Genomic DNA, 19,854 nt, shown 5'->3' on the forward strand with positions numbered 1-19,854 from the left:
CCTTGTTTTAAAATTCATTTCTCTAAAAGGATATATTTTGCTTTTGCCTTGCGGAGCACTAAAACTGGGCCACATGTTAACTACATTTTCAGCGTAGGACTTTTAAATGCAAATAATTAGTGTGAATCAGAGATTTGATAAGGAATTATCAAGTTCAGACTTTTTTTCCTGTTCCGCTCATATCCAAGTCTGAGAGACATTTACCCTTACTGTCTCTCTGTGGGACCAGATTTCTAGTTGACCCACTGAAAGTATTGCCCTTCAGAGAACCTTTATTAATGGGTTTCTTATCCAAACCCCTTTCCTGCTCAGACTCTATACAGGCTTTGTCTCTTGATCCTGTATGTGTGACCCATTAAACCTCAGGCTATAAGCCATTAGGAATTAACACTTATCTCATTGGATTTATACTTCATTATATTTGGCATTAGGAGAACTTCCTTCCCACACCATTTTAGCCGTGCAATACAAAAATATGTTTTTAAAGTGTGCAATACCAAGAGGATTTGATTTGAACATTTAGCCATCATATTGAACAGAAAATTTTCCTGTCATTATATTAACTATTATATTGTCAAAAAAACTTATTATGGTGGTGATAGCCAACATTTCTGACTTGTTTCTAATACAATTTCTTTGATATTTCACTATTTAATATGTTCACTGTTAGGCTATATATACTGGTCTTTATCATATTTAGGTAGTTTCCTTTTCTTCCTGTTTTCCTTGGGATAGCTGTTGAAATGTATCATGTATTATTTGACATCTATCAAATGAATTCAGTTTTGCTACTGAAATTTACATATGTACTCTACCACTTTTTATAAGATTGATAATATACAAACATGAAAAAAATTCAAGCTGTGAAAATTAAGTCTCCTCTCCACATTGTCATCCCAAGTGCCCTAGTCTCATTCTACCGAGAAAACTTATTGTGACTATTAACCAGAGGTAGTCCTACATACTCGAGCATTAGATGTGTCCTTTAACACACACAGTGACATACTATACTCACAGTTCTACACCATGCTCTCTTTTTACTTAGTAAGACATTGTAGAGAGCTTCTCTGCTACGTATAAATAGAATAATGACTTTCATTCAGCTTTTGAGTTTTTCATAATCCACAAAATGCCTCCACCAGTTTAAGAATAGCAGTAAGCATTATCTTCAACTCTCCTAGAATCAACGACTGTTATAGGAAGACCTCAGAGCAGTGCTGTTCAAAAGAATGTACTGTTATGATGGAAATGTTCATTTCTGCACTACCCAATATGGTAGCCTCTAGACACATTTGGCTACTGAGCTCTTGAAATGTAGCTGGTGTGACTAAGTAAATGCACTTTAAATTTTAATTATTTTTAATAGCTACATGTGACTAGGTACTGTATTAGACAACTCAGCTACAAGGTTGCCTAGGCAATCTCCTGATCTTTGCTGCAGAGAAATATTTTAATAGAAACAAGATTTGAACTCAGAGCTTGTGTCTTTCTCTCTTCATTCCTCGTTTAGTTTTAGCAGAGCTGCTACTTCGGCTGAAGTACTTTAGGGTGTAAGAAAGCAACTCTCAAAACCAATATGATCAAAGCCCTTTAATAAGATGCTGCTCATTCCCCACATTACTAGTTCTCTTAAAGCTTTTCCCACCTGTACTGCCACCCTCCTATAATTTGATACCATAATTACCTCACAAGGAGACACTCTGCTGGAATTTCCTCCATTGGGTCTAAGCAACCCTCCAGTCTGATCTTCTTAAAGCCCCATTTCTGATCTTGTCACTTTGCTTACAAGCCACTGAAAATAGTCTAAAGTTCTTAGTTCAAGGTCCTCTATGATGCGGGCTCACCTTCTTTCTGTCAATAAACTTTTCATTTTGGAAAGCTCGTAAGGTATACAGAAGAACTACAATGATAGTTCAGACAATCCTGCACATCCTGAATCCAGTTTTACCAATTGGTAACATCTACTCATCACTGTCTCCTCAGTCTCCTGATCTGTGATAGTTTTTCATGACCTCGACAGTTTTGAGGAGTACTGGGTTTTTCTTGTGGAAAGACCGGTGCTACGGGTTTTGGTGAGGAAGCCCACAGAGTGGATGTGCCCCTTTCACTGCATCCTGTCATGGGTACATGCTGTCACCATGACTTATCACTGTGCTTGCCTCCTCCCACATCAAAATTACAACTAAATTATAGGACAACCATCTAAAAAGACAGGTTTTACAGTCATGATGACTAAGAATTGAGAGGGATATCTCAGCTGCAGAGGTCCCCGTGAGGGGTGCCCAGCCCCATAAGGACTCACTTGCTCACAAATTCTCTGGGCTCCAGCACAGGGGCAATGGCTCAAAGAGTGCCAGAAACATATAGGGAGGAACTAAATTGGATGAGGGCTGGAGGGGCCAGGGAGGCTCTCTCCAGGGGCAGAAGTGCTGGCTGGTGCCAAATCTGGCTAACACCATTTGTCCTACCCAGGTGAATCCCTGACACCCTGCTCCCCACCTCCAATTCTTGTGCTGGACCCGAACCTCTTCCAGTGGCTCTTCCACACAAGTGGCCTGCCTCTGTTCATGCTGTGGTCTTTCCTAAATACTCTCAAAGCTCCACAAACCCCAAACAAGCAGCTGTTGGCCTCAGAATGCCCTTTACCTCTTGATAAGTGACCTCAGGCTCCGCACAGGCAGCAACTAGTCTCAAATTGTACTGTAATTCCTTGTAACTCCTATCAGATGGCCTGAAGTCTGGCATAAGTGGCGGCCAGTATTGGCAACTACGTGACCACAAACTCAGCACAAGTGGCGGTTGGCCTCATCTCACTTGGTAGTGCCCACCGAAGTGTCCCAAGCCGAGTATAAGTGGCAACCAGCCTCGGTTTGGAGCATAGCCTCTCCAAAGTTCCTGCAAGGCCGGCACATGTGATAACCAACCAAAATCACTTTGTAGCTCCTACTCGGTGGCCTTAAGCGCAGCACAAGCAGCGGCTGACCTTGACCTGCAATGGAGCCCCTCCCAAGAGGCTCCAGAACCAACAGACCTGGTGGCTGGCTTTAGACTGCATCATAGCAACACCCAACCAGCTCCACAAACGACACACCTAAAGGGCAGATTAGCTTGGCACAAGAGCCCTGCTAAAGTGACTCCTGCTCTGTGGGGTCAGCCTCCCGCACATCAGCTCAGCCACTATAGTCAGCACTATTAGCCTGTCAGCCTGAGGATCAACCACACTGAGGTGCCAATGTCAATAAAGGCTGAAATATGGCAGGAGGGCACACACAACCCACACAAGGGATACCTTGGAGCACCTGGATCAGGAGACAAGAAATACTATGTCCCACTGGACACCTACTACATAAAGCCACTCTTCCAAGATAGGAGATGTAGCTATCTACCTAATACATAAAACACTAGTTATAAAAAAAAAAATGTTCAATGCATTTAGGGAAAAAATAGATGAACTTAGTGAGAACTTCAAAAAGAGATAGAAAATATAAAAAGTAGCACTTAAAAATGAAGAATGCATTAGGTGGAATCAACAGCAGATTCGATGAAGCAGAGGATCAAATCAGCACTTTGTAAGAAAAGATAGTGGGAAACAACCAAAAGCAAATTTTTTTTTTAAATGAGGACAGTTTAAGGACCTTTGGGATAACATCATAGGGTTACCAGAAGGAGAAGGGAGAGTGCAAGGGATTCAAAACCTATTTGAAGAAATAATGACTGAAAATTTCCCCAACCTAATGAACAAAATAGACCTACTAGTCCAGGAGGCACAGAGCCCTGAACAAGATGAACCCAAAGAGGCCTACATCAAGACACATTATAGTTAAAATGCCAAAGGTCAAAGATAAAGATTGCATCTTACAAGTAGCAAGAGGCAAATAGTAACATACAAGGGAACTCCCATGAGACTGTCAGCTGATTTCTCAACAGAAACTGTAGGCCAAAAGGAAATGGCATGAAATATTCAAAGGGATGAAAGGAAAACACCTAAAACCAAGATAACTAGGCTATCATTTAAAATCAAAGGCGAGATAAAGACTTTATCAGAAAAGAATAACTTAAGAGTTCATCACCATAAACAAAGGGACTTCTTTAAGAAGCAGAGAGAAAAATATTCCCACTGACAGGCAAACGGTAAAAGCAATGGCTAAAGCTAGTACAAAGATTAAAAAACAAAAGCAGAAAGATCATTTGTAATTACAAAAATAAAGTAAGGGCTGCCCACAAACAAAAGAAATAAAAAAGAATGACGAAAACAAATATGGAGGGCGTGAGTAAAAATTGTAGTGATTTTAGAATGTGTTCGGACTAAAGCAACCATCAACTTAAAATAGACTGCTGTAAACATAGTGTGGTATATGGGAAGCACATGGTAACTAACAACCAAAATGATATAATTAAGAAATAAAGAGAAAGGAATCTAAACATAACACTATAGAAAGTCATACAAGACCATAAGAAAGGAAAAGAGAACTACAAAAGTGGCAATAAGTACATACCTATCAATAATCACTTTAAATGTAAATGTACTAAATGCTCCAATCAAAAGACACAGGTGGCTGAATGGATAGAGAAACAAGACCTGTACATATGCTGCCTACAAGAGACCCACTTTAAATTAAAAGCAGACACAGACTGAAAGTAAAGGGATGCAAAAATACATTTCATGCAAACATAAATGAAAAAAAGCTGGGGCAACAATACTTATATGAAGTAAAATGGACTTTAAACCAAAGGCTGTAACAATAGACAAAAAAGGGCATTTCATAATGAGAATGGGATTAATCCAACAAGAGGATAAAACTCTTATAAACATTTACGCACCCAATGTAGGAGCACCTAAATGTATAAAGCAAATATTGACAGATATAAAGGGAGACATCCACAGTAATAGAGGGGACTTTAACACCCTATTGACATCAATGGATACATAATCCAGATAGAAAATCAAAAAGAAACAGTGGACTTAATGACACATTAGACCAGATGTACATAATTGGTATTTTTAGAACATTTCAACCAAAAACAGCAGAATATACATTCTTTTCAAGTGCATATGGAACATTTTCCAGGACAGACCACATGTTAGGACACAAAATGTCTCAATAAATTTAATAAATTTAAAGTCATAGCAAACATCCTCTCCTATTACAATAACATGGAACTAGAAATCAATTACAATGAAATCAAGGAGGGGAAAATCAAAAAAATATCTTGAGACAAATTAAAATGAAAACACACAACCACCCAAAATCTATGGGACATAGAGAAATCAGTTCTAAGAAGGAAATTCATAGCAATGAAGACCTACCTAAAGAAACAATAAAAATCTTGAATTAACAAACTAATCTTACACCAAAAGGCACTAGAAAAATAACAAAGCCCAAAATGAATGGAAGTAAAGAAAAAATAAAGATCAAAGTAGAAAGAAACAAAATAGTCTGAAGAAACAACAGAAAAGATCAATCAAACCAAGAGCTGGTTCATTGAAAAGATAAACACAACTGATTAACTTTTAGCCAGACTCATAAAGAAGAAAGGAGAGAGGGCCCAAATAGATGAGACCAGAAATAAGAGGAGTAGTGACAACTAACACCACAGAAATACAAAGAATTATAATACTATGAACAAATATGCCAACAAATTGGACAATTTGAAAGAAATTGATAAATCCTAGAAACACACAAGCTTCCAAGACTGAATCAGAAAGAAACAATCTGAACAGACTGATAATTAATAACAAAATCCAATCAGTAATTTAAAAAACTCCCAAAAAACAAAAGACCTGGATCAGACGGCTTCACAAGTGAATTTTAACAAACATCCAAAGAAGAATTAATACCTATCCTTCACAAACTATTCCAAAAAATATATATGTATGTCCAATGGAATATTACTCAGTTATAAAAAAGCATGAAATCTTACATTTGTGACAACATGGATGGACCTAGAGGGTATTAAGGAAAGTGAAATAATTTAGAGAAAGACAAGCACCATATGATTTCACTTATATGTGAAAATCTAAAAACAAAATGAAAATAGAAGCAGACTCAGAGAACAAATTGGTGGTTGCCCTATGGAAGAGAGTTTGGGTCAAAAAGGTGAAAGGGATTAAGAAGTACAAATTGGCAGTTACAGAAATAAACGGTACAGCCTAGGGAATAGAGTCAATAATCTATACTAATAAAAGGGTAATATGTTAATTAGACCGGACGTCCTTCCTAACAAAGCCAGACCTGGTCGAAGCTGCCCGTGGTCCCAGGCGCCTGCAGCTGTGGCCGGCCCAGTGGGGTCCCTAGGCCTGGACTGCGGGATCGGGCCTAAACCGGCAGTCAGACATCCCCCGAGGGGTCCTGGATTGGAGAGGGTGCAGGCCGGGCTGAGGACCCCCGTTCCTGTGCACAAATTTCATGCACCGGGCCTCTAGTATTGTAATCACAGTATGGTGTAGGTGGGTACTAGATTTCAGATGGGATGATCACCTCATATACTGGACACCTGAAACTAATAATTCTGTATATCAACTGTACTTAAAAAAAGCCACCTCTCACTAATATGCCCAGATGTTGATTTCTAAATACATATCTAATAAAAGAAATCAGGGCTTCTTGGAGAAGTGGTTGATTCCAGGGCCAGAGTAAGAAAAACAGAAGATGAGCCTGGTATATCTTATGATGCCAGAAAGTGCTAAGAAAAAAAAAAGGAGGCAGCATGTCGAAAGTGTGCAGGAGCCAACCTGAAAGAGCCCCCAACGGTCAAAACTGGAAGTATATCAGCAAAAATGAATAACGATGGTATTGGATTATAATGTGTAGTATAAAATAAGCATCCTTGCCGAACCGGTTTGGCTCAGTGGATTGAGCGTCGGCCTGCGGACTCAAGGGTCCCAGGTTCGATTCCGGTCAGGGGCATGTACCTGGGTTGCGGGCACGTCCCTACTGGGGGCTGTGCAGGAGGCAGCTGATCGATCTCTCTCATCGATGTTTCTAGGTCTCTGTCCCTCTCCCTTCTTCTCTGTGGAAAATTCAATAAAATATATTTTAAAAAAAAATAAAATAAAATAAAATAAGCATCCTTGTGTCCACACTGACATAAATAAGTAACTGGGGAATAGAGGACAGTGTTTCCTTACATAAGAATTCCAACTAATAAATGTAGAAGGAATAAGGAAAACAGAAAATCCTCACTAGACCATCACAGTATTAATTGAGGCAGGCCTGCTCCACCAATTGAAATTAGTGAAAGAAGTTTAAAAAGAAACAAGATCTGTGCAAGTCTTAACCTATCTCCTCCCAAATAAATTAATTACGAAGAGAAAAATAGTAACGTTTTAGTGAAGAAATCTGGCAGACACCATTTTAATCAAATGATTAAGGTGAACACCACTAATAATATGATGTTAACATCATGTCCTCCCTGATATGATACAATGAGAAGGAAACATCACTTCGGTGGTATTCTTCCCCCAAATGTACAACTCTAATTTAATAATTATTTTCTCTTGTCCAAATCTCTGAGGTGGAAGAGAACCATGTGTGCAGGTGTCTGGTGGACAATTAAGCATGAAAGTCTAGAACTCAGGGCAGAGGTTTGGACAAGAGAAAAAAATGGAGAACAGTGAGGGGAAGTCCAAATACATTCAAGTTCAATTTGTCTTTTCAACACTAAGATCACCCCTGAATTCTCCTTTCCCTCTCCCACGGCCTTAAATTTTCACATGAATAGCCATGAACCTATACAGGGATACACACCTTCACAGAGGTGACAGACACTGAAACTGATCACACAGGCACGTAGTCCCACACACTTGCACCCAACCTAGAGAAGGGCACGCACAGGGACACACACACACACCCATAAGTCACAGAGGCACACACACAGACCCATAGATCACAAAGGTCCATACACATGTGCTGGACACACCCACTCATAGGTGACAGAGGTATATAAACACATACACACACCCAGACACACGTGAATATATCTACAGAGGCCACAAATGCAGTTTTGTGGAGAGGGTGAGGCATGTTTTCCAGTATATAGTGAAATCTTTTCATCTACTCAGTGGAGGACCTTGACTGCTGGGGGGGCAGAGAGGGGGAGGCAGCAGCCCCATCTGGTCATTGAGCCTCCCTTTGCCATTCATTCATGTAAAACCGATTTTGAGGAGACATCTAAAAGCTCCACTGGTCTGTTATTCCACACTGTACACATTCCTATTCCATTGCAGGTGAACCACTGGGAACTGAGAACAACTCCTTCTAACCAGGAGTAGGGGGTCCATCCGCCTGCTATTAAAGATCCACCGCAACAGTCAACTCTCCTCTTACCAAACAGCTTCTGCAGGACTTGTCCGTCATATAAATCTTCAGCCAGGTCTTTCACAATGATTCTTTCTCCAACCAGCACGTCATTAATCCAGTCAATTAATACCTAGAGAGAAAAAATAAGAGAAGAGCCATAAGGTATTTTCTTATAGACGAGCTTTCTTATCCTGGACACATACAATTTAAATGAACTTCTGGTCTTGAAAGCAGCAGAGCTATTCACACAACCCAATATGTGGACAAGCAGCCGCAAGGGTGAGCCACAATGGCCCTGCTAATTCTCGGGTGTAAGCCCTTCCAGTGCTGGTGATACCAGTGCTCCTTACCCTAATGGCAAGCAACAGTCAGTGTTCGGCTGTGTGGCTTTGTACTGAGCCAAGTATGGGCTTTGGAGTTGAAACCCAGCTTTACCCACTAACTATGGCCCTCTGTGTGTTCCTCACTTCTCTCTCTCCATCACCCACCCAGCATTTATTAATGCCCCCTGTATGTCACAGTCTGTGATGGATCCTGAGGGTACAATGATGGAACAATCAATCTAACTCCAAGAAACTCCATATATAGTGAAGGAGACAGAGAAGTGTCATAGGGTGACTACAATGACAGAACCAAATGTAGAGACCATAGCAGCACCCAGAGGGGCTGAGCAACAACACTAGGGTTTATAGGAGGCATCCTGGAGGACATGAACCCACTTTGACCGTAATCTGAAGAGGAAGTAGAGGTGTCTGGTTAAAGGGGACTGCATAAGCAAAGGCAGGGCAGTGGGTGAGCTGGAAGCAAGCATGGCGTGTATGGGGGGCCACCAGGAGCAGGTCTGGTGTCCATGTGTGGCCAGGCAGGGGACAGTCTAAGGTTGAAGGGGCAGCTAGAGCAATGGAGACCCCAAATACCACCCCAGGAGTGTGAGCTTCAACCTGCAGTTGGGAAACTGCAGACAGGTTTTTGAGCGGGAAAATATGTTCAGATTTGCAGTTTGAATGAACCACTCTGGCACCCAGTGCCTATTGGTCTTGTTTCAACTGAAAGTTGGAGAAGTTGAAGAAGAAAAATATGGGATGGGAAATTGGAAGGGGGAATGAAATGAACATTTTGAGGGGTGCCTACATGCCAAATGTTAGGCACAGTATTTCATTTAATACCATATATTTCTGTTTGCATTACATCTCCTCCCACTCAGCTGTGACCATAAACCAGTTGGCTTCTCTGAGACTCAGTTTTCTCCTCTGTGAAATGGGGGCTGACAACTAATTCCTACTTCACAAGGAGCTTTTGAGGGTCCTTAATAAAAGCAGTGAAAGGAGTGTGTGGACTAAGACCCTGGCAAATGTGAGCTTATTTGCACTAGCTTCTCTGATCCTCATTATCAGCATGACTCATTGGGTATTTGTCCCACTTCTGTTAAATCTTCGATGTCCACTTACTGGACCATGAGCTGCCTACAGGCAGGCACTGACGTGACTTTATTCTCCCAGCAGTGGCTCACGTGGTGCCTACGCGGGGTGGGTGGTCTATAGACACCTGTTGTGTCTGGGAGACAACTGGAGCCCTGATGTCTTCTTACCTTCATCAGTTCTTGGAGTTTGGGGTCGCTGCGCGAGTTTGGATCCACCATTGTTCGCACTTCATTCTCCTCTTTAAAAAGAAAAGGGGGTCAGTGCGGGTGGCTCCACTGGGAGGCATCAGGCTACCCCAGAGAACAAGAGACCCAGTTACCCAGCATGGTGTCCTCCGGGTCCAGCTCGAAGGGGATGGGGCTGAGGGGCAGGTTGATGGCGTTCATGCCCTCCTCCTGAAGCTCGGACACTGTAAGGAGAAGAAAGCACAGTCATGTCACAGCCGCCGGCGACAGGGGGGTGGATCTGACAAACGTGTTGGATATTGATATTGACAAACAAAACCACAAAGGTTTGGTCACAGCGGTGCCTCAGCCTGCAGTCAATCCCCCAGCTCTCCTTGCTAAAAGGACTGAATTGTCCCTCATAGCTCAAATTGTCCAGCTGTCACCCCCTTCCCTTTCCTTGGAGGAAGTTGGGAGGTCTCTGCCTCCTCTCAGAAACAATCTCAGAATAAGTGAAGGCGAGGTGGGCAGGGAAGTCTTTCTTAAGTGTCTGCCTTTGGTGTCCTGCCGCCCCTCCTTCAGAGGGCTTGCTGTGGGAGCCTGATACCTGTTGACTGGATGAAGGAGATCACCACGTGAAGGCTGCCTTTATGCTGTACGCCATCTCCATCCTCGGCTCAACCTTCTCTCCTGATTTGGCATCTCCAAGTATTTTTCTGATTGTCCTACTTCACCCCTTCCAGTTGCTATGAGAAAGTCTCAGTCCAGCCTCTTCCCTAGGCTCTGGTCTTACCCCTTCAAGCTCTAAGGAGCTGAGGGCCCTAGGATCCATCTCTCCTAAAATCAGTGACTTAAATCCTCTCACCTCTCTATTCAATTCCAGTTTGGATAATTACTTTTTACCAATCAACCACACACACAAAAACACATTATCTCTCAAAGTGTCGGTCAGCAAAAGGTTCTTCAAGAACTAATATGGCAGCTGCAATCAGCCTTAATAGAAGCCATGTCCCATCTTTCCATTTTATTTTATTTTTTATTGACTCTGGCCTCACCGATTGCCAGTATGCACTTGCAAGAACTCTTGAGCACAAGGCAGCCACTTACAAAGAGTTCTTTCATATTAGCAAACTCACTGATGGTTGCAGTTGGATGGAGAACGAGATTGCCTAACAAAGGCACTCTACCCCAAAGAGACTAACTTGCATTATAAAGCTGGCATTTCATCCCGTGGCCGTGGGGCCTTGACATTTATGTGGGATATCAGCCAGTCACCATCTTGAATCTCCAAATTCACAGACACCCATTACCCTATAAAAGTCTCCCCCATAAAACATGATGAAAAATATAAGCGGTACCTTCAAGACCGAAGTGATTCTATAGGTAAAGGGTTGTATTTGCTTTCTAGAGAACTGTTTCCGTAGACTTCTATAATATCTTCTATTCCCCCCAGGACTGGCAGTTTGCTTCTTTTCTAGGCTGTTTCTCACAAAGCAGCAAGATTTCCATCACTTAATAAGCACTGCTGTGCGAGAATGGGAAGTGAAAATAAAGTCACGCTTTATGCGGGTGAGAGGCTGCACCTACTGGACAGGGAAGAAACGGCTTGTTACTGGCCAGGACCTTCTCTACCTACATTCTTCCCCAGGTTTGTGCTGTCCAATATGGGAGGGGTTGGCCACATGCGGCTCTTTCAATGCAGATGAATTAAAAATTTAGTTTCTTTGCCCGGTTGGCGTGGCTCAGTGGTTGAGTATTGGCCTATGAACCAGGAGGTCCTGGTCAGGGGACATGCCCAGGTTGTGGGCTCAATCCTCAGTGTGGGGCATGTAGGAGGCAGCTGATCAAGGATTCTCTCTCATCATTGATATTTCTTATTTCTCTCTCCCTCTCCCTTCCTCTCTGAAATGAATAAAAATAATTTTTTAATTGAATCTCTTAGTTGTACCTATCACATTTAAAGTGCTCAATGGCCCACATGGAGCTGGTGATGACCATACTGAATAGCACAGATGTAGATTTCCATCATCACAGGAGTGGACAGCAATGTCCTAGATGATCCCATACATCTAAATGCTGATGTCTGCATTTAAATCTCCTGCCTAGGCCTGACCCTGAGCCACAAGCTTACTGGATGTCTTCTTTTTTCTATTAGCAGAGGTCTCAAATTTAGCCATCCCAGACAGAACTCTGATTTTCAATAACCTCACCCCCACCTCCACAACACTGTTCTTCCCCTGCTCTTACCCTCCTCAGTAAGTAGCCCCAGCATGTATACAATGGTTTAAGCCAAAAAAAGAGTCATCTGTAACAACATTTCCCCCCTCACCTTTTGCGTCTAATACATTGGCAAGTTTTGCAGTGGTTCTCAACCTTCTGGCCCTTTAAGTACAGTTCCTCATGTTGTGACCCAACCATAAAATTATTTTCATTGCTACTTCATAACTGTAATGTTGCTACTGTTATGAATCGTAATGTAAATATTTGATATGCAGGATGGTCTTAGGTGACCCCTGTGAAAGGGTCGTTCGACCGCCAAAGGGGTTGCGACCCACAGGTTGAGAACCGCTGTTTTATGGGCTCCACCTCCAAACCAGGACCCAATTCCAACTGGTGCTCACCAGCACCACCACCATCATCCTGGTTCAGGCCATCCTTATCTCTCACCTGGACAACCAGAACCACCACAGGTCTACTGCTTTCTAATGCATATCCCCCCCTCAGCCCTACCCCATCTACTTCCAATTACACAGTCAGAATGATACATAAAGAGGTAAATAGGGCCAGACACTCTCCTGCTTTAAGACTTCCTGTCATACTCAAAAGAAAACTCCAACTCCTAAGACCTAGAAAACCCTCTGACTAGCCCACTGCCTCCCGCTCATGTTTTATTTGCTTCAAGCTCTCAATATGACCTGAAATCATTATTAGTTACAGATCTGTTAGCTACCTCTCCCATCAGAAGATAAGCTGTGGGAAGCCTGGCACTTTTTCTCTTTTGCCCACTGTTAGATTCCCCAAAGAGAAGCCAGACTCCCTAGGTTAAAATCCAAGATCACTTACTAGCAACTGTATGTGACCTTGGGCAAGTTCATCAACCTCTTATACTGAGTTTCCTTATCAGAAAAACAAGAATGATAAGATTGCCTACCCCATAGGGTTGTTGAGAAGACTAAATGAGTTAATATATGTAACATATTTACTAGACTCTCTGGGTATCTGGTAAGATCTATGTAAATATATGTTATTCTTATTACTTAAAACAATACCTCATGTGCAGTGAGCATTCAAGAACTACTTGTTGAATAAATGAATAATCAAAACTGTAAATTAAGACCACCCTTCAATTGCCCAGGTTATGGGTTGAAGCATAATTTGCCAAAGCAGTAGATAGGATACAAAAAGGATTCCAGCTTGTCCTCAGGAAAAACCTACAAAATTTTTGGCCTGACCCGGTGTGTGCATGTGTGTATGTGTGCCTGTGTGTACATGTGTGCACGTGTGCACATTCCTGGGCCAGCATTTCCAGCTTAGGTTTTAGAAGGAGAGAAAAGCCGCATGTGTCCCAAAACTGTTGTACAGCCAGAGCCACTTGGTGAAAATGGAGACATCTATACCTCTAAAGTGTGCCCAGAAATGCAATAAAAGGTCGGTCTGAACGGGATCTCTTTTACTTGGAGATCATTGTTAAAAATGATTTCAGATAAAAATCCCCCGTCAGAAACGCTCCCCTCTGCCCTGACTCTTTAATTCACTCCCAGAGACAAAACAAACGCAAGAAGAAAGGCTGAGATATGTTTGCAACTGGAAATGTTTTTTTCAGGAAATGATTCGGTACAGGAACATCATTCCCATCCCATTAACTGCTGACTCGGAGCCAACTGTTTGTAAAAGTGAATATGCAAACTGCCCGGTTCAGGCCTGGCCCCCGCCCCAAGGGGCCGCATTAGCGGCCACTTTCCCAAAACAGCCCGCCTGCCTTGGAGGTTTCATTTCTATTAAACCCAAGCAGGACCCAGCAGACGCCCCTCGCCAATCCCGCGCTCTGAAAGAGAAAGAGCTGCAATTGAATTTTCTCGGCACAGAATATGAACATGATGTTTATCCCCTGAACCTCCTCTAACAATCTAAAACTAGGTCTGAATGTGCAGCCCTCGGTGTCTCGCAGCACCATTAGTCATAACTTAATAAACAGATTAAATGCCCAGCGGAAGGTCGGCTGGGGAGAGCAGGGCGATTGCCTCCACTCCTGAGGCGCTCACCACGAGGAAGGGGGCTTGGGCTTTTCTGGGAAGTGAAGTTTGACTCTGGGTCCAGCTGCGCAGCAGAAAAAAGTACATAGATGGGCTTTGGAGTTTTAAAGAGCTAGATTTGAATCCGACTTCTATTTTTATCAGCTGCGGGACGGTATGTAAGTGACTGAACCTCCCTGAAATTCGGCATAAACTAATTCACTATGAAAAACGGTGTAGTTGACACTGCTGGTTTCCTCCTCAATATTTATTTTATTTTTCCCCCCTGCTGAAAGAACACTCGTGTTGTTTCAGCATCTACCCCTCCCTCCTATGCCTCTAGGTGAGATCCTGGTTGGTTTATACTGATCACGATCATCTTAATTCCCTCAGCAGTGATAGCTCAAGCATTGTCTTGTGACCGCAAAATTCTGGTAAATAAGCTTTGAGAGGAAGTTTCTAGAAGCTTCTAGAATTTTTTCCCTCCACTTTACAGAGAGGCCCAAGGGAGAGAAAGTATCTTTCTCCTAACCAGTATTGCATCAGGATGGTAAGCCTGGATTTGCTGCAGCCAATTTGTAGCCATGAGGTGAGTCAGCCCAAAGGAAAACTCATTAAGTTAAAGTTGGCGGAGAAGAAAGATAGAAAGAAGGGGTTTTTCTTGATACAGTTAAGCCACCATCTCTAAAGCCACCCTAGCTGTATGTCTTGTTAGAAGAAGTATGTAAGTTCCCTTATTGTTTAAGCCAGTTGAGTTGGCGTTTTCTGGTAACTAGATCCTAAACTCCCTAACTGATTTATGAGATACCAGGATGATAAAGTGGATGGATGAACACAGTAGGTCTGCAGTGAATGATAATTTCCCTTTCCTTTTTTTTCCATGAAAAACAGAACAGCTGTAGGCATCTCTCACACTCCAGAAACAAGAGGAACTCAAAGAACACCAGGCAGAAATCAAGGATGGAGAGAAGAATGGACAGATTCCTAAAAGTATGGAAGGGTCCATTTATGCAAGGCCAGTAATTTCATTCATTCAACCAATAAACATTTCTGGGCACCCTCCTCTAAAGCAGACCCTGTGCCAGCAAGGGGGATAAGGGTGTAAGGATCTGGCATGGGCCTGCCTCAAGCTGCTCACAGGTGGGAGAAGCAGGCACATAAACACAGCATGCAGGACACTGCACTCAGGGGTGAGAGACAGGAGGGCTGTGGGAGTTCCGGAGGAACAAGGCTGGCTAATGCTGGATGGGGAAGACCAGGATGGATTCCCAGGAAGGGGGATATTTGAATTGAACTTGGAAAAATGTCAATTTTCATCTGACACAGATGCCCCACAAGAGGCACATCATGTGTGAAAAAAGAAGTGTGCACAAACAGGGCAAGTGTTAAAAAGAGTGGTGATTATGTCTGAACACTGGGAATGTAGGGAGGAAATAGGACGGTAAGGAACAGAGGGGCAAATAAGTAGGTGGGGTCCAGAGTGTCAAGGGTTTTGAATTCATCTGTTCCCCAGCACTCTTGAACCGTGCTCCCTGTGTCTATAGACAAAACAAACAACATACCAAGGGAGGGCAAGAGAATAGCTGGGATGTTTTTTCTCCTTCAGGGCAAGTGGGCCCCAGTGAGATATGTAGTCTGCTCTAGATCCTTATCAGGATTCAGATGATTTATTTCTGGTCCTCTAGAAAGCTACTAAAAGCTCACTTAATTTCTAAATGGCTCAAGGGCCCCCCCCTCACCCCCCCCCCCCCGGGTCCCAGAAGATCTTGGCAGCTAGGGACAACTACATTGTCTGGTAAGCAAATCCCAACAGTTTTTCTTCATGGGAAAAATCAACCAGAAAGAACATCTATGTATATTTTTAAAAAACCTACAGTTTTTATTAACATCATAATAAACAGTGAGAAACTGGATGCTTACCCCTAATATTGGAAGCAAAGCAAAGATATCTCCGCTCACCATGCTCATGAAAAATCATACTAAAATTCTAGCTAGGCCCTAGCCTGTATAGTTCAGTGGATAAGAGTATTGGCCAGCAAACTGAAGGGTCCCTGGTTCGATTCCAGTCAAGGGCACACACTTTGGGTTACAGGCTCAATCCCCAGTTCTGGTTGGGGCGTGTGCGGGAGGCAACCAATCGATTTGTCTCTTTCACGTGGTATTTCTCTCTCTCACCCTCCCTTCTACTCTCTCTAAAAATCAATGGAAAAATACCCTTGGGTGAGGATTAACAAAAAAATTAAAAATACAAAAAAAAAATTCTAGCTAGTATAATAATGCAAGAGAAGAAAATAAAAGATTGGGACGGAAGATTTAAAACCATTTTTGTTTGTGGATTAAATGATTGTCTACAAAGAAAATCCCAAAGAATTGACCAAAACAAAACGGAACAAAAAACCCAAACTCCTATAAGTAATAAGTAATTACAGCAAGGTTGCAGGATACAATGTTAATATACAAAAGTCAATTGTTTTCCTATGCACCAGAAATGAATAATTGGAATTAGAAATTAAAAACAATTTCATTTATGGTAGCACCAACAAATGCAATAATTAGATATAAATCTAACACAAAATATAAACAGGGATAATTATAGCAGGAAATTATAAAACTCTGATGAAAAAATCAAAGAAGATCTAGATAAGTGGAGAGACATTCTGTATTCATGGATTGGAAGGCATATGGTAATATTAGGATGTTAATTCTAGTCAACCTCACCTATAGAGTCAGTGGAACCCCAGTCAAAATCACATTTGATATTTTTGGATATTGACAAACTGATTCTAAAGTTTACACAAACAGGCAAAAGACCCAGAGTAGTCAACACAATATTGAAGAATATCAAAGTTGGAGGACTGACACTAACAGACTTCAAGACTTACTGTAAAGCTACAGTTATTTAGAGATAGCACTGGTGAATGAAGAGACACAAGGATAAATGAAGCAGAAAAGGGAACCCAGAAATAAACCCATACAAATATATTCAACTGATCTTTGACAAAGGAGCAAAGGCAACTCAATGCAGAAAGAATAGTCTTATCAATATATGGTGCTAGAACAATTGGGAGTCCATCTGAAAGAAAATTAATCTAGACAGAAACCATACACTTTTCATAAAATTTAAATCAAAATGGTCACAGACCTAAGTATAAGTATTAAAACATTTCTAGGAAAAAAAGCATAGGAGAAATCTATGTTATTTAGGGTCTGGCAATGAGTTTTTACCTACAACATCAAAAAGACAATCCATGATAGAAAAGTTGGTAAGCTGGACTTCATTAACATTTCTACCCTGCAAAAGATATTGTTAGGAGAATAAGAAGACTAGCCATAGACTAGGAGAAAATATTTACAAAACACGTATCTGATAAAAAGACTTGTATGCAAAATACACAAACACTCTAAAAACTGAACAGTAAGAAAACACCTCAATGACAAAATGGGCAAAAGCTTTGAACAAACATGTCACCAGAGAAGATGTATAGATGGCAAATAAGCATTACTGGAAATGAGTGGAGTCTGACCAAAGACAAAAGGAACAGCACATAAGCACTGCACTCTAGTTAACTGGTTGGTAGATGGTAGAAACCAGGTTTCTCACTGTTGGAGAGGGAGGTTACAGAGAAGCAAGGGGAGAAGGCTAGGATGATCCATGTAGTAATGGATTAGAGTTGGAGACATCAATAAGAACTCATGTTTAACTTAATATAGATACAGATGATTACATATTGAAATATTGAAAGACGTGTATATATATATATATATATATATATATATATATATAGGTTAGTGCACACATATATTTCCATGCTGTCAGCTGAAAGGGTCTAAAAGGAATGACACTCCAGCAGGAATGAACACACCCAGTACCCAGATCTTAGTTCCTAGTACCATTCTCCAATAAAAGGGACCAGGACTCCTTAGAAAAATGGCTTATTCTAGAAGTGGAGAGAAAATATACAGGAAATATTCAAGATGAGTCTGGAAGCAGAAAGTAGAGAAGCTGAAATGATTTAAGCAACAAAATAAAGTATTGGATTATAACCCAAACCACAAAATAAATATGAATCCATACAGATATAAATGACCAATTAAATGAATAAATGGGGGATAGGGGATATCTCCTTTGTAGAGTTCCAAATAATTTATGTAGATCCTGTGCCCTCTAAGAAGGAGAACATGACCCCACACTCCTCAAATGCGGGTTTTGCATAGTGGCTTCCTTCCACAGAGAACAATATGAAAGAGGGACAACAGAAATTTTACAGTGGAGAAACCTGACAACACCACAATCATAAATCATGAGATTTGATGTGATATGTTGAATACAGCACTTACTTCTGTGCTCTTTCTTCCTTACCCTAATCATGAGAAAAGCATCAGACAAGTTCCAGTGGAGGGACAGCCTAAGAAATACTTGCTTAGTACTCCTCAAAGCTTTCAAGATCATCACAAACAAGGGAAGTCTGAGAAAATGTCACAGCCAAGTGTAACATGGGATGCTGGAACAGAAAAAGGTAAACACACACACACACACACACACACACCAAAAACACTAAAGAAATCTGAATAAACTATGGAATTCAGTCAATAATATATCAATACTGGTTCATGGGCTGTATAGCAAATGTACCACACTAATGGAAGATGTTAATAAGAGGAAAACCGGTGTAGGGCATCTGTACCATCCTGTAAATCTAAAACTATTACAAAAATAGTCTATTCTTTTTAAAAACCAACCCAAATTTTCTATTTTTTCCAACCAAATATAGTGTTCACTGGGGGAAACACATGACTTTATGGGACACACATGTTCCTTCCCATGACTAGGAGAAAGTGGTAATTTATTCAACATTAGCTGGGCCCTATGGAAGCGTTCGTACAAGAGGCAAAGCACGAAGACCATTTAAAGTCCCTACAGTGCAAGCTGTACTCATGTCCAAGTGAGAAGCCAGGTTTCCAGGAAGAAGTGCATGGTTTTTTTTGTTTGACTCCAGGGCTGAGATGAGAAGACAGAGCTTTCTCAGAACTTAAGGATGCCTGTCTGGCAGGGTCATTTCTGCTTTCCCAAGAGGGGGTTTGTCCCACTAGTACAAGAATCACTGAAGATACAGAGGCCTCTGTAATGATTTTCTCTGTAACTGCTCAGGAAACAATGTCTATTCATGGTCCCTGATGGGTTTTTGTGTTAGTTTTCTATTGCTGTAGTAACAAATTACCACACACTTGGTGGCTTGAAACAACACAGATTTATTATCCTTATGGTTCTATAGGTTAAAAGTCCTACGTGGGTCTCACTGGGCTAAATGAAGGTGTTGGCAGGGCTATGCTCCTTTCTGCAGGCTCCAGGGGATGATTCATTTTTTTGCCTTTTCTAGCTTTTAAAGGCCACCTGTACTCCTTGGCTTGTAGCCCCTTCCTTTATCTTCAAGCCAGTAATGAGGTAGGGGAGGGTGTCAAATCCTTTTCACATTGCATTACTCTGACCTCCTCTTCCACTTTTAAGTACCCTGGGCCACCTGAATAATCCAGGACAGTTTCCCTATTTTAGAGTTAGCTGATAAGCAACCAAAATTTAACCCATGTAAGTTAACATAGTCACAGATTCCAGGGATTGGGACCTGGACATATTTGGGGACCATTATTCTGCCTTTAACAGCTTTCCTGGTTAGTGGGACAGGTTCTGTTCTCAGTACTCACTCTTGCCTACAACACGTGGGTTCACTTTTTCTCTGTG

The 19,854-nt window shown here is 41.6% G+C and overlaps 1 protein-coding gene and 1 long non-coding RNA gene across 3 annotated transcripts in view; one reads left to right on the plus strand and one right to left on the minus strand.

Moving 5' to 3' along the window:
• LOC139017202 (uncharacterized) overlaps positions 1–19,854 on the plus strand; it is a 425,767-nt gene that overhangs the window by 137,602 nt on the left and 268,311 nt on the right. The gene's annotated exons all lie outside the window — the stretch shown is intronic.
• PARVA (parvin alpha) overlaps positions 1–19,854 on the minus strand; it is a 141,856-nt gene that overhangs the window by 37,380 nt on the left and 84,622 nt on the right. For both annotated transcript variants that reach the window (XM_070425258.1, XM_070425259.1), the window contains exons 2-4: positions 10,041–10,130; positions 9,889–9,959; positions 8,328–8,430 (exon numbers count right to left, since the gene is read on the minus strand). In XM_070425258.1, coding sequence (XP_070281359.1) covers positions 8,328–8,430; positions 9,889–9,959; positions 10,041–10,130 — 264 coding nt within the window. The remainder of the gene's footprint in view (positions 1–8,327; positions 8,431–9,888; positions 9,960–10,040; positions 10,131–19,854) is intronic.

The sequence above is a fragment of the Myotis yumanensis genome, unplaced genomic scaffold (genome assembly GCF_028538775.1).
Source record: "Myotis yumanensis isolate MYYU_CA2020_CCGP unplaced genomic scaffold, mMyoYum1.0.hap1 SCAF_10, whole genome shotgun sequence".
Lineage (NCBI taxonomy): Eukaryota > Metazoa > Chordata > Mammalia > Chiroptera > Vespertilionidae > Myotis > Myotis yumanensis.